Raw genomic sequence first — 24,537 nt, forward strand, 5'->3', positions numbered from 1 at the left:
ACTAATAACGAAACAAACACACACGAATATTTTTTTAGGACCTTTAGGTACTGTTGCCAAATTTCAATGTTCTGGGCGTGCGTTACGACTTGGGGGGCTACGGTGCTTTAAAATAATAAATAAAATTTGATCTTATTAAAACGCTTAAATTGTATCAAAATTATTTAAATGTCTCGATTGATTTGATATATATATTTTTATATAAAATGTCGATATTTTATTCACGTTACTTGTGTAAAAATTAACCAGACTATTCAACCTAATCATACAACCAAAATTAGAAGTTTAAAAATGGATTTGTGACGTAAGTCCTTTATAACTTCCTCTAATAATAATCAAGACTGAAAATCTGAATCCTGAATGTCAAAATCATAGGTTGTAAAAAGGTGTACCCAGCCCAGTGTGTTATGATATGAATTATTTTGATAAATCAAAATAATAAACACGCTTCACAACAAAACAAAGGCTAGAACAATGAATGTGGATATAGACAAAAGTAGTGTGGTTCAATGGTTCGATGGTCAAGAGAAACATCGTTGTGGATATTGTAAACACAGTGATACTAGCATTACACATGGTAAATATATTATTTGTTAAATAATTTTCCTGTAATTCTTCTCCAAACTCTTCCTATGTCTTTGCTTTTGACTGTGATATGATGTTTTTCGCTAATCGTCTCAGTCTTTTGAATTAATCTTTATCTTCTTCCAGCTCGGTTCTAATGCATTTTTTCCCTGCTATTTTCTTTTCCTACACTACTGTCTTAACTTCATTGTTCCACCACCTTGTCCTTTTATGGTGTTATGTTTTCTGATTCCACATATTTCTATTGCTGTAGACTTTATGACTACTTTAAAGGCATTCCATCTTTCCTCCAGTGTCCATGCCTCTTTTTGGTTTTCTAGTTGTCTTAATCTTCTGTTTGTTTTTTTTTGTAATGTTTTCGCACCTGTTCTAATTTGAGCTTATTTACTTTTACTCTTTCGTAATCTTTTCTTTCCCCCTCCTTTATTTTTTCATCCTCGAGTTTTGCAGTTCTTGTCCTGTTTATCTAGTCCAGGTTACTTTTCTGTTAAGACGATATGTATTTTATCTTCTAGGTTTTTCGTATAAACTATGTAATCTATCAAACTTTTCACCCTTCTCTCTTTTGCCACGAACATATATTTGTCTTCCATATTTTGATTTGTAAATGTGTTTCCTATTAGTAGATCATTTGCTTGGCACAATTCTAGCATTTTGATACCATTCCTGTTCAACCATTCCTCTCCGTATTTTCCAATGCATCCTAATATCAGATCCTTATCTGATTTTGGGTGTGTTATAGTAAAAATACATTGTAGAAATTAATTCCTAACAACAACTCCAAAGTCTATGCTAGAAATTGACAATGCTCCTTAACATAGTACATATTCAAAAAAGATAAAGCAACATAGTTGTAAAGTTGTAAATTGTAAATTGCAGTTGTAATTATGTGAATTATCATAAATAAATCCTCCTTTGGTATTCCACAGCAGTTAACAGTGATAATCCTCTACAAGTAGGTACCTGCCTAATACTACCTTCCACGACTGCTGCTGTGAAGAGCGGCAACATTGTCAAGAAAATTTTCACTTAGTGTACATTAGCCCTAGCCTTCGTACACTGAATCGCATGTCTGAAATACGCTGTAGATGCCTCTTACCTTATTAAAATGATTAAAAATATTATTATAAGCCCACTCACTAAACTAATAAATCTATGCTTTAAAGAAAATAAATTTCCATCAGTCCTTAAAAAAGCAATTGTTACACCAATTTATAAAAAAGGGGACGTTAAGAATCCAGAAAACTATAGACCTGTTTCACTGCTTGCAATAGTCTCTAAAATTGTTGAAAAAGCTATGGCAGTACAAATAACCACATTTTTTGAAAATAATAACTATTTCTCAGACTCTCAGTTCGGTTTTAGAAAGGACAAATCCACAGTACTTGGTATACTGGACTTGGTCTCACATATTGTAGACTCCTTTCATAGGTTGCAGTTTAATACTGTTCTGTTTTGTGACTTGAGCAAGGCATTTGACTGTGTAGATCATGGAATGCTCTTGCAAAAACTCAAAAAATACAACTTCTGTCCTTACAGTGTAAAACTAGTTCAATCTTACTTAGAAAACAGAACACAGGTTGTGAGGGTCTCTGGGGTGTTATCGGGAAAGAGTGTTGTTAATATTGGGGTTCCCCAGGGCTCTGTTCTGGGACCCATTCTCTTTCTAATTTATATTAATGACCTTACGAGCAATAACACAAATGCAAAGTACACACTCTTCGCCAATGACACCACAGTGTCTTTTACAACTGATACACTTGGGGAGTCGCTTGAGTGTTCTATGTCTGCACAGTCAGTGACCAATGAATGGTTTTGCGTAAACCGATTACTGCTCAATGCAGCAAAAACCAACAGAGTTGTTTTTTCTCTCAGAGACACACAGAATGTAAATGATGGTATGAGCAGTGTCAGATTTCTGGGTGTATTATTAGATCCCAAGCTTCAATGGGGTGAACATATCAACAGTCTAAGTAAAAAGCTAGCAAAAAATCTGTTTGTACTCAGGAATCTGGCATCTAATGTTTCACATAAAGTCTTAATAACAGCGTACCATGCAATTTTTCAGTCTCATCTAGCCTATGCCATTTTAGTCTGGGGTCATTCAGCAGAAATGTTGACAGTCTTTGGTTGGCAGCGTAAGGCAGTTAGAGTTCTTGCTGGTCTTTGGTATAGGGATGATTGTAGGCAAGCATATAGGTCCCTAAGAATTCTCACTGTTCCATCTCTATATATACTTGAGAACCTAATGTTTATCAAGAGGGGAGGGGCGCACGTTGAAACCCATGAGAACATACACCAACATGACACCCGATATAAACACCATCTCGTGCCAGCCTACTGGAGATTGAGGAGGTGTCAAACTGGGCCAGGATACTGGGCTATTAAATTTTTCAACAAACTTCCAGATAGTTTAAAGTGTCTCCCATTAAATCAATTTAAGAGTACAATTAAAGATATTTTGTTAGAAAATGTTTTTTATAGTAATGAGGAATTTCTTGCATTTAAATTTTAGGATTTTATGACTTTAAGCAATGTCCATTGTTAATGTAATCAAATTTAATGTGATTTTAATGTTAGTATTTAATGTTATTAATACTCTTAGTCGTATTGTGCATCTTTTTAATTTGTATTGCGTCCAAATCTTTGTGTAATTTTATTTGACATGTGTTAAACACTTGTGTTATTGACATGAATAAACGAATCTGAATCTGAATCTGAATCTCTATGTTAGGTTTATAATATCTTATCAGAGATATTCGATATAATATCAAAATATTGTTATGAGTCACAATTGTGTAATTGCCATCCTGGGATAGGAGTAATTCTAGAAGCCCTATTAGTCTGTCTATAGGATTCAATAACAGATATTTTGATATTTGAGATGTTGCACCAGCCTTTGAAGGTTTAGTTTCAATTTTAATATGATCAGCAAGGTGTTTATTTTGTAAAGGAATATACAGGGTGTCCCGAAAAGATTGGTCATAAATTATACCACAAATTCTGGGGTCAAAAATAGGTTGATTGAACCTCAATTATTTATATACAATAGTGCACACAAAAAAAGTTACAGCCCTTTGAAGTTACAAAATGAAAATCGATTTTTTTCAATACAGTAATACCCCGACTTACGCAAACCCAGAGTTACGCGATTTTCAAATCTTGTCGATTTGTTATTTGATATGCGATTTTAAAATCTTGTCGATTTGTTATTTGATATGCGATTTTAAAATCTTGTCGATTCATTATTTAAGCGCCACATAATCGTTTAGTTATCGACGAGATAGAATTACCACCCACACACTATTGTTCATCCAATGTATTATACATGTTTGGACTTTTCACACGGAATCAGCGATTTTATTTTGTATTAGGTATTTCTTATCTACAGTTTTGTCTAATGGGTGGGTGTTTGTTACTTTTATAAAGGGATTTTTTGATTTATATCTAAGAAAACTTGAAAGAGTAATAATGTCATCAAACATACATATATACGAAATTATACCCTGACTTACGCGAATTTAACTTAGGCGATTATCTCTTGGTCCCACCTATCGCAAAAGTTCGGGGTATTACTGTATGTATATCGAAAACTATTAGAGATTTTTTATTGAAAATAGACATGTGGCATTCTTATGGCAGCAGCATCTTAAAAAAAAATTAAAGTGAAATTTGAGCACCCCATAAAAATTTTATGGGGGCTTTGTTCCCTTAAACCCCCCAAAACTTTTGTGTATGTTCTAATTAAATTATTATTGTGGCACCATTAGTTAAACACAATGATTTTAAAACTTTTTTGCCTCTCAATACTTTTTCGATAAGCCAGTATTTATCGAGATATTTTGAATATTTGTTGAATCCACCACATATTTTGTATATGGTTAAGTACCATTATAGAGACCAGTTGATAATTTGAAAATTTATTTATAATTACATTTTTAGATCTTAGAAAAGAAGCCACATCTCGATAAAAGGTAACATCAAAAAAAGACTAAGAGGCTAAAAGTTTTAAGAACACCGTGTTTAACTAACGGTACCACAACAATAGTTTAATTGGAACGTACACAAACATTTGGGGGGTTTAAAGGAACAAAACCCCCATACAATTTTTATGTAAATATATTAAAAAAGAAGCTGCATCTCGATAACAACTCGCTTATCGAAAAAATACTAAGAGGCAAAAAAGTTTTAAAAATGTTGTTTTTAACTAATGGTACTGCAATAATGAATTAATTGGAACGTAGACAAAAGTTTGGGGGCTGTAAGGGAAAAAACCCCATAAAATTTTTATGGTGTGGACAAATCTCACTATAATTTTGTTTTAAAATGCTCTTGCCATAAGATGAAAAAAATCGATTTTCATTTTGTAACTTCAAAGGGCTGTAACTTTTTTATGAGCATATTTGTACTAAGGTAAGATAGGTTCAATCGAACTCTCTTTGACTCCAGAATGTGTGGTATAATTTATGACCAATCTTTTCGGGACACCCTGTATAATAATTGTTGAGATATTTGTTATTTAGTGAGTTATTGCTGTTCTGAGTTAAATAAAGTTAGTTAAACCACGTTTGGTTCACTTAATCCCTGAACCCACTGAAATCGCAACAATATATATATATTCATTTGAAAATTGTCAGTCTTCAGATTGTTTGTAATTTTTTTCCTATTAATTGTGCAACTTCTTCCACATCATCAATCCATCATGTAGATGTGGAAGAAGACTTAAAGATTCTATGGGTCAGAAGATAAAGGGAAGTTGCCAGGAGTTGACAGGAGTGGCGACTTTTTTTGCAAGCAGGCCAAGATCCACAACGGATTGTTGAGCCACTTATGATGATGAATTATGCAACTAAAAATATGTTACAAGCACCACTCACCCATTCATCATTTAAAATTATTATATAGGATATAGTCCTCTCGCCAGGCAGGGTACATCAGCCTCCTTTATTCAGATGGACTTACCCAAGTTTTTTTTATGTATTTTGACCCGTAGAACACTAATTTTTTGGGTAACGGTTGATCCGGATGTCATAAGATTATTATAAAGAAAGAACTTGAGGAATTACATAACAGCGATTTTTCTCAAAACAACACATTTTTTTGTATTTTTTGGGTCAATCGAAGCAAAAACTGTTCCTACAAGTTTTTTTGTAGGATGCATAGTTTTCGAGATAAACACAGTTGAACTTTCAAACATCCAAAAAATTGCAATTTTTGAATCCGAATAACTTTTGATTAAAAAATAAAATACCAATTCTGCTTACCGCATTTGAAAGTTCAAGTCAAATTATACCGGTTTTGATTGTTTACATTGCTAAAAATTCATTTTTTTATTTTCAAACAAAGCTATAAACAAATAGTGTTTCCCGTGCCTAATGCATGCCTTTTAATGCATGCTACGTATAAATCGCCTGTTTGTAGATGTGCCTACTCGTTCGATTTTAAATGGGAAATGCATTGAAAACATCACTCAAGCACTATGTGTTTATAGCTTTGTTTAACAATAAAAAAATTAATTTTTAGCAATGCAAATAATTAAAACCGATAGAATTTGACTTGAACCTTCAAATGCGGTAAGCAGAATTGCTATTTTATTTTTTAATCGAGAGTTAGTCAGGTTCAAAAATTGAAATTTTTCGATTTTTTGAAAGTTTAACCGCGTTTATCTCGAAAACTATGCATCCTACGAAAAAACTTGTAAGAACATTTTTTGCTTAGAATGACCCAAAAAATACAAACAATGTTTACAAAAATGTAATAACATTGTAACAATCTTATCGACATCCGGATCAACTGTTACCCAAAAAATTTATGTTTTACGGGTCAAAATACATAAAAACAACTTAGGTAAGTACCCTGCCTGGCGACAGGACTAATATAATAAGTGGAATAACATATGTTTATTTCCTTTATAGTTTCTTCAGGTCATGTGTTAGAGTGTTTTTCAGTCAGTTGGTGTCTATGGGATTAGTGTTGGAAAATTCTCGAGAATGAAAAATCAGAGAATATTCTCGAGAATATTCTCGATATGGAGAATTTTTTTAGAATGAACCCCATGACTCACTTAAGAATATTGTTGAAGAAGAAAAATAGGGTTTTAAAAATCATAATCTTATATCCGAAACAACAGTATTCTTTGTATATAAAAAATGCAAAATCAACAGAAAACACAAAATTTCTTTGATAAAAAATGAAATTTTCTTCTTAACAGCAAATAATCGATGTGGTATGACAGAAGATGAGTCTATTCAGAATCTATTTTTATCATTAGCTCATCCTAGTCATCTATAAGCATTTCAATGTACTGATGAGTTGTGGGATTTTGTTTTTCACGAGTGGCCAGCTCAGTCATGGATTGGTCTACGTCTAACAATTTTAAATTGTGAGCAATAAAAGTTACCTTACGAGCCCGTTCAGCAGTGAGTCGGTTTCTTTTAGAGGAGTGGATAAAAAAACCATAAGTACTGAAACTTCTTTCAGTCGCTGCACTGGATGAAGGCCTGCTTAATATATCAACTACTATTTTAGTTAATTTTGTTCCAAAACATGTAGGTACCTTTTCACCATATGATTAAGTCTAGTTTTTCAATTGATTTTAAACCTATGGTTTTCCAAAAAATCCCTCCTTAGACCGATAAAGTGCCAAATCTGCCATTATTTCAGCCGACTCATCACCATATTTTAAAGTTGCTAAATTATGTACAAACTCATTTTCCTCAACTTGTTCTTCTCTGCTTAAATGAACACCATTCTAAATATTTGCACGTTAATATTGCACCAAAACAATAAATATTGACACTGTAAACACCCTTGGTAGTGGTTCATGGGATTGACAAAAACAATATACCTACATATTTTTTAAATTATAATAATTTGACCCATATATAGTTTTTATTTTTGTTTCGGTTTTTGAAAATATAGAAAATTTTTGGCGAGAATATTCTCGAGAGAATTTTCTGGCCGAGAATATTCTCTTGAGAATATTCTCTTCTAACATCACTATATGGGATAGATGAATATAACAATCTGATATTAGAATTATTTTTCTTTTAATTAAGAACAAAATTCTTACTATTAATATCATCAAATATATTTAAAAGTTTAATTCTCTATACTTAACTATAATTTGCTATAAGAAACTAAGTCAAGGTAGATGGTAATCAATCTTTTTTCTTTTTCTTCTTTCTTTATGTAAGCAATTTTGCTAGTTCATTGGCAGATTGTTGCCTCTATGGAAGATTGTCACTACATCTCTTGCACAGTTGGTTGATACTTCTTCTACCACGTGTTTATACTGTATGTTACATTTTGTTCTAATCTTGTTACTTCTTATTCAGTCTCTCAGTGTGTTTCCTGTAATTATTCTTAGTTGTTTTCTGCTGTTTCTAGCATCCTCTGTATTTTGGCTATGTTGCGTCATGTTTCTGATGTATATGTTACAGTTCAAGTTGATTCTCAGTTAGAGTCGACTCCGACTAGTTGGAGTCAACTCCAACTGAAACGAGCAGTAAAAGTTGATTTTAAAAATTTAAATCAACTTGTACTAGTTGGAGTTGACTCTTCCTGGATCGATTCAGTAAATGTTGATTATACGAGAATCTCAAGTGCATTTTTGATGAGTGTGCGTTTCTTTGTCTTGACCGTTTTAACTACGTATTAGTAGAGTCTGTAACGTCGTCCCCGTTAGGTTAATTATTCTGATTCGATTTTTTGTACAAACTTACTCAAAGAAATACATCCGTATAACAATCCTTATAACAAATACACAGGGTGTCTCGCGGTACCGCGGTCGAAAAATTGTTTAACCAATTTTTGTTAAATTCACAAAAATAATTTTTATCTACTTTATCTCATATTATGTAAGTAAAGGTTTTATTGTGTGAAAATTGTAAATATAGATAGCAGTACATGAAGGGCTTAAAGTGTGTCTGAAGTAACAATGTATTTTAAATGGTTTTTAATTATTCGCACTGTTTTTTATGGATATGGATTATCAATAAACATCAAGATAACTAAATTTATGAGGATATCAAAAACCCAAAATAATGATGAAAGCCTGACAATTAAAGGTAAAACTTTAGAACAAGTAGAAAACTATAACTATCTTGGTACAATAATTAATCACACAAACGGTTACTCCAAAGAAATCAAAGTTCGAATAGAGAAAGCAAGAACAAACTTCAATAAAATGAGAAAGGTACTTTGTGCAAGAGAACTGAAATTAGACTTGAGAGTTAGGCTGACAAGGTGTTACATTTTTTCGACTCTGCTTTACGGGATAGAAGCATAGACTCTTAACGCATCGACTACTAAAAAGTTGGAAGCATTTGAACTGTGGGTGTATAGAAGAGTCCTGAAGATATCATGGACCGAGCATATAACAAACAACAAAGTCATGAAAAGAGTCAACAAAAGACTGGAAATATTGGAAACCAGCAAGACACGAAAGCTGCAGTACCTGGGGCATGTTATGCGTAATGAGAGATACAACGTACTTCAGTTGATTATACAGGGGAAAATCCAGGGCAAGAGAAGTGTAGGAAGGAGACGAATTTCGTGGTTGCGTAACTTGAGGGAATGGTACGGATGCACATCAACCGAACTGTTTAGAGCAGCAGCATCTAAGATCAGAATAGCCATGCTGATTGCCAACCTCCGTCGCGGAGATGGCACGTGAAGAAGAAGAAGAAGAAGACTGTTTTTTAGCACACTTTCATATAATTAAACATCTTTAACTTTCGCCTTAGGGAGGAAATCAGACTCGCCCTTGCAACGGCAACTGAAATGCTCACAAAACAGCGACCACGGAAGCAAAGATGGATGACAGAGGAAATATTGGATTTAATGGATAAAAGAAGAAAATTCAAACAGCACAAAGCAATGTACAAAGCATTAAATAGAACCATTAAACAAAAAAATAAAAATTGCAAAAGAAAAATGGATAACAGAACAATGTGAAGAAATCGAAAACTTATATAAAAAACATGATGACTTCCATCTGTATAAGAAACTCAGGAATTCACAGGCACGACATATTCACAAGGAATAAATAATCTAATCAACGCAGAAGGCAAACTGATTTCAAGCCCTGAAGAACAAATAAACATGTGGGAAGACTATATAAAGGAACTCTTCTATCACATCAGAGAACCTCCTACATTAAATACCGAAAACGACGAAGGTCTTCCAATACTGAAGTCCGAACTGGAATATGCTCTACGTCAACTAAAAAACAACAAATCTGTAGGAAAAGATGAAAAACCAGCTGAGCTGTTGAAGTTAATCAACGAGAAAACTTAGACCTTCTTCTTGGACTATTTAATAATGTTTACAATACAGGGACTATCCCTAAAATATGGCTTGAATCAGTCTTCATACCACTACCTACAAAGAAGAATGCCAAATTATGCCAGGACTTCCGCCTTATAAGTCTATTAAATAACATTCTAAAGCTTTTCTTGCGTATCATACAGAACAGAATATACAGTAGAGTCTCGGTTATCCGCCCTTCATTTATCCGCCGTTCCGTTTTATCCGCCGCTCCATTTAAGTAATATTTTTTTTTCAAATTTATATAACTTTGAAAATATTAAAGAATGAGTAAAAATTTTTTAATATGAGATAAAATAAGCCGAGCATTCCGAGCAACAAGAAGAAAGAGCTGTCGATATTATGATGCTACAAGATGGCGAGTATTGGCAGCAACAAAACGAGATACATCAGCAAGGCAGATGAAAATCGCTAGTTTTCTTCGTTCATCCTAAATCATTCTATCTACAATGTCCAATGTCAGTCAAAATTAAACTGAATCTCTTCTTCTTCTTGTGCCACTCCTATCGGAGACTGGAAATCATCAAGGGCTCAACTTGTGTTTCATTTAACGCTCCCTATTATCCGCCATTTTTGCTTATTCGCCCTTCCGTCGGCCTGGTTATGGCGGATAACCGAGATTCTACTGTATTATAAAAAATGTGATGAGGTCACCGGTCAAGAACAATTTGGCTTCAGGAAAGGTATGGGGACACGAGAAGCAATATTCTGTCTTCAAACTCTGGCACAAAGATACAAAGGTCAGCAAGCAGACCTTTTAATCTGTTTCATAGATTTTGAAAAAGCGTTCGATAGGGTGACGCACAAGACCTTAATAGAAAGATTGAACAACATTGGAGTCGACAAAAGAGATTCTAAAATTATAGAGGCTATTTATTGGAACCAGGCAGCAATCGTAAAGACCAATGGTAATACGTCAAAGCCAATTGAAATACAACGAGGTGTTAGACAGGGTTGTGTGCTATCACCCATACTTTTAACGTCTACTCTTAGGTAATATTTGCGAATTCTTTATCGCACTCTTCAGAAGAAATCAGGATAAACGGTCAGAGAGTAAATAACATCCGCTATGCAGATGACACAGTATTAATGACTGATTCGGACCATAGTCTGCAGATACTGTTGGATAGGGATACTGAGAGTTGTGAAAAAATGGGGATGAAGATCAATACTGCGAAAACCAAAGTTATAAAAATATCAAGGAACAAAAATGTACCTCTTCCAATAAATATGTGAAACACCAACAGCTTGAATACGTAAGCCGGTACAAATATCTTGGTTGCTGGTTCAACAATCAACTTGATTATAAACAAGAAGTCAAGAGCGAAAATACAGGTAGCCCGACAGGGGTTTATCAAAATGAAAAGCTTATTTTGTAACAGTAGCATTAATATCAGCCTTAGATGTCGTTTTCTGCATTGCTATGTGTGGTCAATACTTTTGTATGGAACGGAGGCCTGGACACAACACAATACTGATGAACAAGCCTTTGAACTCTGGCTTTATAGCAGTGACTTGAAAATACCTTTGACAACCCACACCACCAACGAATATGTTCTGAGGAGAATAGGTACAGGTAGGGAACTGCTAAAAATCATTAAAGTCAGAAAAGTTAGCTACCTGGGACACATAATGAGAAACGAAAAGTACCGCCTTACGCAACTGATCATCCAGGGTAAGATTGAAGGAAAACGGGGTCCCGGTAGGCGCCAGATTTCATGGCTTAGAAATATCAGAGACTGGACCGGCCTTGATTCAACATCTTTGTTTAGAGCCGCATTGGACAGATACAGATTTGCCAGTGTAGTCGCTAACCTCCACTAAAGGAGAAAGCACCACAAGAAGAAGAACTTTCGCCTTGTCATGGTGATGACATGTGAGCAATAAATTACAAAAAAAGTGTTTTTGTGGTTTGACAGAAATTTGAATTTTTAAATGTCAAAATGGTGCAATGGTGCATCTCACTCGCACTCACATTGATAGCTGCGTCAATACGCTCCTAGCGCTCATTGTTAATAACTAAAAATAACCGCTTAGTAATAAAATAATAACAAAAATTTCTTCAGTATCTTGTAGGGGGGTCGTTAAAATTTTATTTGGTGACTTTCGGACTTTCTCGTGACTTTCGGTGACTTTCTCGTCACTTTCGGTGACTAATATAATTTTTAACTGAGTTATTAAGCCTTGAAAATGGTCATTTTCGTATTTTGCAAATTTTAAATCGCGTATAACTCAAGAACAATAAATTTTACAGAAAAATCACAAAAGACCTCTTTTGACCTTGCTCCGAATGACCCAAATGATGTAAAGAAAATTGTCCTAAATGAATTTTTTTGTGAGTTTGTTTAAAAAAGTTGTTTAAACAATTTTTCGACCACAGTACCATCTGACACCCTGTGGATTCGTTATAGGACCTCTTTTTGAGTAAGTTTGTGCAAAAAAATCGAACCGGAATAATTTACCTATCGGAGGCGACGATATAGCCTAGAATATAAATATCACAATTTGAACATAATTATTTCCAGTAACATTTAATTTCTAGAATCGGTTGTTTGCGTGAATCAACTTTTACTAAATGGCATTGGGAAGAGTATACTTTAACTAGTTGGAGTCTACTTTTTGGTTTTGCTTAAACAATTATGAACCAAAATTTAGTAAAGATGACTCAAAATTAGTAAAATCGTATACCAATCGACGCAAAGTTAAACGAAGAATTTAAATATTGACTTCCAGTTCTACTTTAGATGACACTTTGGGTGAAAATCTAGGACTTACGAAGTCCAACTTGTTAATTAAATTTATGTCAAAAACTGAAATTCTGTAGTGTTTTTCAATTATATTCATATAAACTAAGTAAATACTTTAAAGATTTAGTAATTAGTTATTCAATATTGATAATTATCGATTAAACATCGAAACCGGCCGTCATGCAAAAGTCATCTGTCATTACTGTCACCCAAAATTTTTATTTCGTCTGAAATAAAAAGAAATCTTAAATTGCATAATGTTTTTTACGATTGGCGATAAAATTTTGTATGCACCACGTCAGTAAAGACTCTTTATCGAACTCGTCTGTTACTCGCCTCGCTCGCTTAGCTCCCTCTGCTCGTAATATCAGACTCGTTCGATAAAAAGTCACTGTACAGGGCCTCCATTTTTAACCCTTCGCTTCGTTATCGAACGTATTCGCTTCGTATCTGTTTAGTATACGAAGCGAATACGTTCGATGACGAAGCGAAGGGTCAAAAATCGAGGCCCTGACTTGTTACATAAATAACTATTTTACGAGTTATTAAGCCTTGAAAATGGTCATTTTCGCATTTTTCAAATTTTAAATCGCGTATAACTCGACAACATTCAATTTTATAGAAAAATCACAAAATACCTTTTTTTGCTCAGAATAACTCAAATGATCTAAAAGAAAATTGTTCGAAGTGAAAAAATTATTTTTGTGGATTTGTCTGAAAAAAATTGTTTAAACAATTTATCGCCTGGCACCCAGTAGATTTGTTATAAGGACCTCTTTTTGAGTAAGTTTGTGCAAAAAATTCGAATCGGAGTAATTTCACTAACGGGGACGACGATACAGCCTAGACTAATTTGAACATATTCAATAACATTAATTTAATTTCTAGAATCGGCTGTTTGTGTGAATCAGAATCAACTTTTACTAAATGGCATTGGTAAGAGTATACTTTTCCTAGTTGGAGTCTACTTTTACTAGTAAATGTTGAATATAAATCTTCATTTTATATTTATAATCAACTTTTACTGAAACCAGCCGTTAGAGTCGACTCCAACTAGTTGGAGTCAACTCCAACTGGATAATCAACTTGAACTGTAACATATATATGTCATTACTGTCAGAAAAATTTTATAACTTCTCAGGATATAATTGTTTTCGACACCCCTGATCGCCCTGATGGGTACGGAGGCACAGCAATTTTAATTAAAAATAAAATAATTACAGAAGAGATAAATTTATTGGATAATTATAATTTTACTTATAATTGCATAGCTGTTAAAATTTCGTGTATCAAGAAACCTATACATATAATATCCGTATATAAAGAACCAGATATTAGAGTAACGGTTGAAGAATGGGTCAATTTTTTTCAACACATTCCTTCTCCATTCATCATTGGTGGAGACTTCAATGCTCACAACATGGCATGGGGTTGCGAAAATAATGATACTCACGGTAAAGTTTTATTAGAGGCGATAGAACAATGTAATCTATTATACTTAAATGATGGTTCTCCAACTCTTGCACTAACTTCCAGCCCATCAGCAATCGATATAACAATATGTACCCAGGACATTGTATCTAAATTAACGTGGTCTGTTATTCAAGATCCACATGGTTCTGATCATCTACCCTTGATCATCGCCTTGGAAAACTCGGAACAAGCAATACAACCTGGTGACAGTACACACAAAAAATGTAATTTACATAAAGCAGATTGGAATTTGTATTCATCGAACTTTTATTCGGGAAAACAACCACAAACTTATGAAGAATTAGTTACCGAAATAAACCGATGCGCAACCATTTCAATTCCAAAATCATACAACAATAACAAATATCCTACAAACAAGCTACCAAAACCATGGTGGGATAATAACTGCGAATCAGCTGCAAATAACCGCAAAACAGCATATAGACGTTATAAAACAAATCCTAATCTTCACAATCTAATTGAATACAAAAAATTAGATGCCTTAGCAAAGAAAACTTTTAAAATTAGAAAAAAACAAACTTGGATAAATTACTGCGAAAGCTTAAACTCCAACACTCCAATCAGCGACGTCTGGAAGAAAGTAAATCGCTACAAAAACCGAAAGCAGTCCAATCAACTTCCGATAAACACCGAAGCTGCATGGATAGAAGAGTTCCATTTCAAGATTTCACTTCCTTGGGTTCCAAGTCAAATAAATGAAGCTACAGTTACCGTACCCAGAGAAAACTTCAATCTAGAGAAACCATTTGAATTATGGGAATTAAATCATGGACTCAAGCAAAATAATAGTTCATCTCCAGGGATGGACTGTATATCGTATTCTATGCTATATTTTCTACCTACAGAATACAAACTATTATTACTACAAATTTTTAACACTATATGGCAAAACAAAAATTAAATTCCCAAAGTATGGAAGGACTATATTGTATTACCTATAAAAAAACCAGGAAAGCCAGATAACAAAGTTGAATCTTACAGACCTATATCTTTAAGTTCCGGTATACTAAAAACTCTAGAGAGATTAATCAAAAATCGGCTTGAATACTGGCTTGAGTCCGAAGATATCCTTCCCAAATCTCAGTACGGCTTTCGAAAATCCAGGTCTACACAAGATGCTCTCACTTCCCTAGTCTCTTCTTTACAGGTCAATTTTACAAATCAGGCGTCGACAGCTGCAGCATTTATATATGTAACTTCAGCGTTTGATAACATCAATTTAGACATTCTTTATAAAAAATTAGTAGATCTTGGAATGCCAGTTAAAATTTCAAATTTGATTGTATCCTTGTACAAGAATAGATGGACTTACTTAAAAATAAACGAGAACCTTTTACCACCAAGGTTAACGAGTATAGGTATACCACAGGGTAGTATTTTAAGTCCACTTCTCTTTTCATTGTACAATATAGATTTAGAACACATAGTACCTCCACACTCTAATATTTTACAATTTGCAGATGATGTTGTGTTTTACACCTCCCATTCTTCTCTAGACATTTGTAGACGTCAACTTGAATTTACATTAGATTGTGTAAAAAATGATTACCATTCTCTAGGTTTATCCATATCAACGACAAAGACTGAAATTTGTTTTTTCTCCAAAAAACGCCAAATTAATTGCTCAAGGCACCTTCAAATTAGGTACAATAGAATTTCCGATAAAAAATTGTGTTAAATATCTTGGGACGTATTTGGATCGTAAATTGTTATGGAAGGATCAAATTCATTATATTATAAAGAAATCAGAAAATTCTATGAATATCCTTAGAGCTTTTTGTAGAACCGGTTGGGGAGCTGACCCGAATATTGCATTGCTATTCTATCGCTCAATGATTCGACCAATTTTCGACTATAGTTGTCATTTATATGGGTCTGCGTCAACAGGATATCTTAATAAAGTTGAAATCCAAAGGAATAAATGTTTGAGACTCTGTCTCGGTTACTTAAAATCTACTCCTATTACTATTATTGAGATTAAAGCTAAGGAACCACCACTTACTCTACGTAGACAGTTTTGTACAGATAAGTTTGTAGCTAGAGCTATCACAAAAAACGTCAGCTACTTAAGGACTATTCGTAACTTGAATATATTAGATTTAAGCCACAAATATTGGTGTACTAAAAAAACCCCCATATACGTTGAAAGCTATAGGAAATTGACTAATGTATGAACACCTAATGTACAAAAATAAAATACCTCCAATTTACACTAAACCTCCTGAAACTCTCTTTTCCAAGATAATACAAACAAATTACATGGATTCAAACCTTCCAGGCAGTATTATCAACAAAATAATTAAAGACAGGTGGCCTATGTTTCAATATATTTTTACTGACGGCTCCAAAATTCAAAATAAAACCGGAAGTGCAATATATCACTGGAATTCTGAATACAAAGAATCATGCCGATTGCCTAATGAAGCTTCAATATATACTGCCGAATTATCAGCTTTATTACTTGCGTTAAAATATATAGCCTCTGTTGGTATGGACAATTATATCATTTTCACCGATTGTAGAAGTATTGTGGACAAACTTACTTCTATCCAATCGACAAAAAATCTAAACCACATTGAGATAGAAATTAAGAGTCTATATTATGATATTACTTCCTCGGGCAGTTCAGTTATTATTTGTTGGGTTAGAGAACATTCTGGAATATTTGGAAATGAAGAAGTCGACAAATTAGCTAAATCTGCAGCTTTAACTAAACGAAACATAAACAACATACTTCTACCAGTAACCGATATAGATAATGTCAGTCAAAACCATTGCAAACAAAATTGGCAACGTGTATATAACCAAAGTACAACGGGAATAAATTTTAGAAATTGCCAACCACTAATTCCCAATGAGAGATGGTTTAAACAAGAATCAAAAATAGGCTATTTATAAAAACAATAAACAGAATGAGGTCAAATCACGCACTAACCCCAGCATACAAACACAGCATAGGTATCAGTGATAACCCATATTGCGCCTGTGGTGGAATGGGAGATCTACAGCACCTCATATTGGAGTGTGGACAGTACAGACAAAATATTAAAGTAATGTATGAAAAGTTAATTGATCTAAATTGTCCTTTACCTGTCAATTTAAACGAAATTCTTTTTCCAAAAAATAAGCAGACGTTACAATGTCTTTACGAATATGTAACGTCCTGTAAATTTAAATTTTAAATAGGCTTAGATAATAAAATTAAAAATTGTAAAAATATCACACAAAATTGAAAAATGTATCCATTAATATATTATAACACCCTGTAAATTTAGATAATAAGTAGGCTTAGATATTAACTTAAAATTGTTATTGTAATACCATACAAAAAAAAAACAAATAGTCTGGCTAATTGACTATGTCAAAGCCATTAATAAAAAAAAATAAAAATAAAAAAAAGTCATTACTGGCTTTATAAAATCAATTAGGTATGTATATAAAAAATTAATCTATTGATTTTGCAGGAATGTGGGCTGAAAGTCTTACTGTTGATGACTATCAAAACCTCATAGACAGAGGTTGGAGAAGATCAGGAAAGTATTGTTATAAGTCAATCATGGATCAAACTTGTTGCCCTCTATATACTATCAGGTAAATTGTTGATTGTAAATAGGGAACTTGCACTTTTTGTTTTATTACATAATAATGTTCAGTTTTGTTTAAAAATAAGATTTCCAAAATTTCACGCCCCAAAAACTCATAAGTTAGAAGTACAAATTTAAAATCTTCTGTGTATTTAAATCATTTCAAACGATCGTAAAAGCACGGGAACACTTGTAACCTCATATCATAATATTTTGTAATGCCATTTCTCCTGTCTCATACAAAACGATATACAGTTTTGTTTATATTGGAGTTTGATACAGTTTTTGAAGAGATAGTATTGAATTGTGTGTGTGTGTTGACTATGAAAAATAAAAGTAAAGACCATAAGTGTTGTTTATTTATTTATTTATTTATACTGCACATTTACAGCAATGGTGCCAATTACAAATGCACAGTTGGTCAATACAAAGAAATAAGAACATACAATAATTTATACAATACAATAAAATAAATACACTTTAAAACAATAAATAAGAGTATCACAGTTTATGTAACAGAGTACTGTTTTTCATATTATGTAGGTCAAGGTCCTCACTCACAATAAAATCTTTCATTGCCATTAAGCAGTTTGACATGGGGGAGTTTGCGTATTCTGGAATTATTTTAAATAAAGTGTGTCTACATCTAAGTCTTTGGTCTGGTAATAAATGAAAGAATTGTAGGAGAATCTATGATTTGATAAACTATATTAAATATGAAAATGATTTCGGCATTTCTACGACTTTCGCTCAATAACACCAGTGTCAAAAAGCATTCTCTGCAAATTATAGCAAACCTTAAAAGGATAAATCCCAAATTTCTTTAGATATAAAGACCTTAAAAATTTCTTCTGAATCCTCTCTATCATATCACTATGTGATATGGTGGAGGGACTCCATATGGTACAACAATAGTCGAGTTTTGACCCCACATATGCATTAAAAAGCTTAATTGTAGTGTCACAATAAAATTCTTTACTGGATCTTAGGATAAAGCCTAACTGTCTATAACAATCATTAGTTAGTTTGAGAATATGCTCATTAAAGGAGAATGTGTTAGTGAGTAACACTAGATCTCTGATTTTTGTTAACCTTTCAAGTTTTACTTCATTAATAAAATAATCTGTTCTTATTATTTCTCGCTTTCTAGAAAAAGTCAATAGTTTACATTTTGATTCATTTAAGTTCAAATCATTATTTTTACAGAATGTGGATATACCTTGAATATCTTGTTGTAAATTAATACAGTCATGTTCGTTTTTTATCGTATTTAATAATTTTAAATCGTCTGCAAATAGAAGAAACTTGGCAAATTTTACATAATCAGTGATGTCATTTATGAACATAACAAAAAGTAAAGGCCCAAGAATGGAACCTTGCGGTACACCTGACCCAGTTATAAAACTGTCTGAGTAGCAGTTCCCAAATTTGACTACATTCGTACGGTTGGTAAGGTAAGATTCAAAGAATTTTATAAGTTTGTCAGAGAGTGCATATGACCTCAGTTTTTTTAATAGTACTGAATGATTTACTCTATCAAAGGCTTTTGCTAAATCAGTAAAGATAACATCAACTTGAGAATTATTTATGGATGAAGCAGTATAGTAACTGAAAATGCACAGATTTGTTTGAGTTGATTTTTTGTTTATGAAACCATGCTGTTCTTCCATGAAAGTTTTTGAAACATGAGTATACAGTCTATTGTAGGTACATAATTTTTTCCAAGATTTTTGAAAGGGAAGGCAATACTATAGGACGATGCTTTAGTATTTCCAGATTTGTGGATATGAGTTATTCTACCTGCCTTAAGCGCATCCGGAAACGTGCTTGTCCCCAAACATTTATTAAATATCATTTGTAGGGGATGTAACAGGACTTCTGAATACGCCTTAAACAGGTAAAAACGAATCCCATCCACACCTATAGCTGCACTACTTTGTAAAGACTTAATTGCAATATTGATTTCTTCTAGAGTTATACAATCAACACATAATTGTTCAAGTCCATATTCCTTGTAGGAGTCTGTTATTATTGGATTAGTGTTGGAATTTAATCATATAATCATATGGTATAATCATATGGTCCTGGTTACTGGATAATTGTCAAGGCCATAGTCCAAAAAAAATAATAAGAAGAAAATATAAGATTTCGGTTATGTTATTAAAACGTAAACAATTGTATGTAGTAAATAAAATTAGTTATTAAAATGCAGTACTGCAAGCAAAATACAATTAATTAAATTTACCTTTATATAATAATTGCATGTCATATCAATATTGTGAAGCAATATATAATTTTTCTTCTTAAATGACAATAGGTATGAAATGTACGTCAATTTGACAATTTCAATTGACAATATGAATTATTTAAGAAAGTTGCAATATTTCTCCGCTATTCGCGCACGATCGTTTCGCGTATCCCTTCCGAGTACTTGCACACCGCGAATATGATAAAGAGTATTATAAAATTGATTGACACATATTTCTGGATTATTTGAATTTGAATTGATACGTTCTTGCCAATTAGTGTTGTATATCAAATAATGCAGTTGAATATAGTTACCTTTTTTGAAATTATAATATGTTGGTGGTGGTGCAAAGTTTGTGTCATTTACAATAGTTTGATTTGGCGTTTTGAAACTAATGTCAATTTCTAAAGGAGGATGATAACGATCAACATTCACAAGTGATGTATCTGACTCGATAACATTTGTTTCAGTTAAATTTGTTAAAATTAAATCTAACGTAGAATTCAGATGATTTTTAACATTATTAATTGAGTATAAATCATATTCATTGATTAGTGATTCAATAATTTTACCTTTGGGTGTTGCATTTAAGAAATCAAAAGTACTTCCATTTATTTTATGAAGGTTGAAATCACCAATTATGTACATATTTTCCAAGAGAAACTTATCACCTTCCTCCAGGCTTTCTAATAATGATTGAAGTACAACCATTAAAACCCCAAATAAAATATTTATTAGATTAACTACCAGTTGATAAGAAACGCCGTTTAATAAAGTGTTTACATGCATGTTGAAAGGACATTAAAGACATTTTAGTTCATTCTCAAGGTCTTCATGTATGTGAAGTTAATTTCAATGTAAGTACATATTTAATATCTGTTGTCTAATAGTTTTTTTTTTAATAAGTCAAGTGTATTTTGCGCAAATATATTTTGGTAGATGTACATTACAGATTGAATATTTATAAATATTTTTCTCGAACTGTTTTTACTATAAAATTAAAATAAACTAATCACAATAAAGTTTTATGTTCATAATGGGTAAGTTATCAGACTGCCCTTTAAAAAAACCCTCTTCCGTCATTTTCAAAAAATTGTCTTAGCAAAAACACTCAAATATTATGAAATATATAGTTCACAGCAACTATTTAAAGATTTATAAAATGATTACAAGTAAACGAATATCAAATGTAATGAATTAATGGCACGGACCTTGAACATTTTTAACTTTATGACGTCATAACCAATGAGGGTGCCTTTTGGACTGGCTGCTATAATTTGAATTTTCTTTCGATTTTAATCGTTTTTTGGGGTAAAATGAAAAACAAAACAACTTTTTTTCCTTGATGTTTTATTTTAATTGTTCTGTTCTATTTAAATGTTCTCTTGTGATTTATAGGATTTTTTTTTCGAATTTAAAATTTTATGTAAGTTCCCTATTGTTGATATATTTATGTTTGCTATATTCTTAGTATAATTCCATATTTTTTTAATCAAATATGTTTATTAAACTATATTTAAAAGTTAAAAAACCTGATATTTGGCAAATTCTTTATCATAAGAAACTCTTGATATTTGATGACAATTGTTACACATTTTACAGCAGCCGTTCTGCTGGAGTCTCTTATATGCTTCATTGTTTGTTGGTTAATAGAGATCTACATTCTTCATCGAACGAGTCTCTGTTTTTTTCTGGACTTGTTAGATTTTAAAACGTCTTCAGCTGCTGTTTGCATAGCTTCTTTACATATAGTCTAGTGCTAGTGTTCTTCTATCCTTAGATTTTCTTCGATTTTTGATAATGCTTCATTTAAAATTTGCAAGTCACTAATGGTAATAAATCAAACAAATGGATTAGAGAGAAAACAAAAGTAAAAAATGTAACTGAACATATAACAGGGTTAAAATGGAGATTTGCGGGCCACAATGCGAGACAGGAAGATAAAAGATGGAATGCTGAAATACAAAACTGGAGACCGCGGACAGGAAGAAGAGGAAGAGGAAGACCTCAGATGCGATGGAAGGACGATATTGTTAAAGCTGCAGGAACTAACTGGAAAAGCGCAGCCAAGGACAGACGGAAATGGGAAGATTTGTGGAAGGCCTATGTCCAAAGTTGGATAGAAATGTGCTAAAGAAGAATGGTAATAATGAAAACCGAAAAGATGGCAACTAGTAAAAAGAGTATTGTAATACTGCTTTAGGCCCTTGGCATATCATGCAGAGTTTATAAATAATTTATAAACAGATAATTATTTTTATTTATGTGTGTACACCAATGAATTTAAATCTATTTTTCTTTAGGTGTGATGTAGTAAATTTCAATATAAGCAAATCCCAAAAGAAAAATATTAAAAAAATTAACAAGTATTTGAAAGACGGAATAATTAACAAAGAAACTACAGAAGCAGTAGATTCCATTGAATCTGAAAGTCATTTACATATACCCAAAGATCATCCTGCCTTTGACTTGACTAACATCAATACAAATAATGTTGATAATGTACTGAGTGGCTACAGTAACGACAATCAAAAACCATCTACGTCAAAGAAAGAGGTACATAAAAAGGACAAATGCGAAAGACTGGAAAGGCCGATAGATCAATCTTGTGGTAAGTTAAATTTAGTCAGATTTTTACCCGTTTTGCAGACATACATCTTATGGCAGTTGTTTAATAGTAATTTTTTTAATGTTTCATTTTTTTAAGTTCATGCGTGACCATTGTGGGGGTACATGAAACGATACCAGCGTTGGTAGCAGCGAAATATGACAAATTTGGCGATTCTTTGTAATATCAGTGTCATTGTTGTATTGGGACCGTGCAAGTTCGGCAAAGCGACAACTATTTCTACGCTCTTCAACTTTATTCACACTTTTAATTATATTGGCCAATTATATTAGTCCTGGTTACTGGATAATTGTCAAGGCCATAGTCCAAAAAAATAATAAGAAAAAATAAGATTAAGGTTATGTTATTAAAACGTAAACAATTGTATGTAGTACTGCAAGTAAAATACAATTAATTAAATTTACCTTTATATAATAATTGCATATCATATCAATATTGTGGAGCAACATATAATTTTTCTTCTTCAATGACAGTAGATATGAACTGTACGTCAATTTGACAATTTCAATTGACAATATGAATTATTTAAGAAAGTTGCAATATTTCTCCGCTATTTGCGCACGATCGTTTCTCAATTCCCTTCCAAGTACTTGCACACCGCGAATTACAAATCTGATCAAAAATGGTAAATATGTAAATGTTACGTAAGTATTTAATGGTGCTAATAATAGCCAAAATAGTAAGTGTAATTTCTACAGATCTCCAAAATGACAAATAGATTAGAGCAGCGGTTCTCAATCTGTGGTACATGTACCACTGGTGGTACATAATAGCATTTGAGGTGGTACACAAAACGCAAAAACAGACAAAATCAGCACCACTATTGTAGCGTTGATTCAGTTGAGATATTAATTGGTTTATATGGATTATAGTTAATTAGATCAACTAGCTAGAGGGGTATTTCAGTTAGGTGGTACCAAAAATAATATTAAGTATTTGGTGGTACATGACTCAAAAAGAGAACCGCTGGATTAGAGAAAAGGTCCCTTTTTGTAATTGGTCCCACCGTAGGCATGAAATTATGAAATTATAAAATATAAATATAAAAAATCCCACTCCACTAAATTATGAAATTTTGACACTATTGACATTCATGAAATCTTGATAGTAATGTCATTTAAAATTAATAAGTTAATTAAGTTATATATATATTAAGTTAAATAATTATTTACACACTTTGACGTACTACATTTTTTACATATTACATTTTTTATTTCCTTTATAATAAATATATTTACTAAAAACACTCCTCCTTTTCACAGCTTTTCTTGCACTGATATATTTAGACATAACTAGAAAGATTTAGCAACTGAACGCCATACGGTCTGCGTGCGCATGCGCGCAGTATTATGAAATTTTACTCTCAATCGCGGCTAAAGAAGTATAACTTCAAAAACAGTTGTTTTTAGAACTCTTTAGCGACGTATTACTATATTATAATATTTACCGATTACCGTCGAAGGCCGACATGATTAACCAAAAAAGAAGATGTATTCGGTGATTTTTCTAGTGACCTTCTTGGGTGTGAATCTTTCTTTTTAGTTTACACTCCTCCTGGTATAAAAACAAAACATAAAAATCTGGTAATTAAAGGAATAATGCAGAAAACACAAAAAATCGCCGATATAGCTTAATAGGGCTTTTCAACGATTCTCATTTGTTTTGAGCTTCTGTCATATGTTGTAGGGGAGACCGGGGCAGAACGGGATACTTAAGAAAGAAAAAATCATAGAAAGAAAACTAAACTGTGTATTAAAAAATAACAAAGTCAGACAGGATCACTTGCTATTAAGCTTCATAGAAATGACTTTATTTATAATCCAAATTGCTTAGTTATTTGCTTATAAAGAACTTAACTTATCAGTGCGAAATTTCCGTTTTGCCCCGGTTACGGAAAATTTCATGCATGTCAATAGTGTC

At 32.6% G+C, this 24,537-nt stretch overlaps 1 protein-coding gene across 4 annotated transcripts in view; it reads left to right on the top strand.

The window, feature by feature from the left end:
• The first annotated feature begins 204 nt into the window (after nucleotides 1–204).
• Nucleotides 205–24,537, top strand: part of LOC126881258 (arginyl-tRNA--protein transferase 1) — a 71,212-nt gene continuing 46,879 nt past the window's right edge. For all 4 annotated transcript variants that reach the window (XM_050645423.1, XM_050645424.1, XM_050645425.1 and 1 more), the window contains exons 1-3: nucleotides 205–577; nucleotides 17,621–17,747; nucleotides 22,292–22,599. In XM_050645423.1, coding sequence (XP_050501380.1) covers nucleotides 475–577; nucleotides 17,621–17,747; nucleotides 22,292–22,599 — 538 coding nt within the window. In that variant the 5' untranslated portion in view covers nucleotides 205–474. The remainder of the gene's footprint in view (nucleotides 578–17,620; nucleotides 17,748–22,291; nucleotides 22,600–24,537) is intronic.

Source organism: Diabrotica virgifera, chromosome 3 (assembly GCF_917563875.1).
Source record: "Diabrotica virgifera virgifera chromosome 3, PGI_DIABVI_V3a".
Taxonomy (NCBI): Eukaryota; Metazoa; Arthropoda; class Insecta; order Coleoptera; family Chrysomelidae; genus Diabrotica; species Diabrotica virgifera.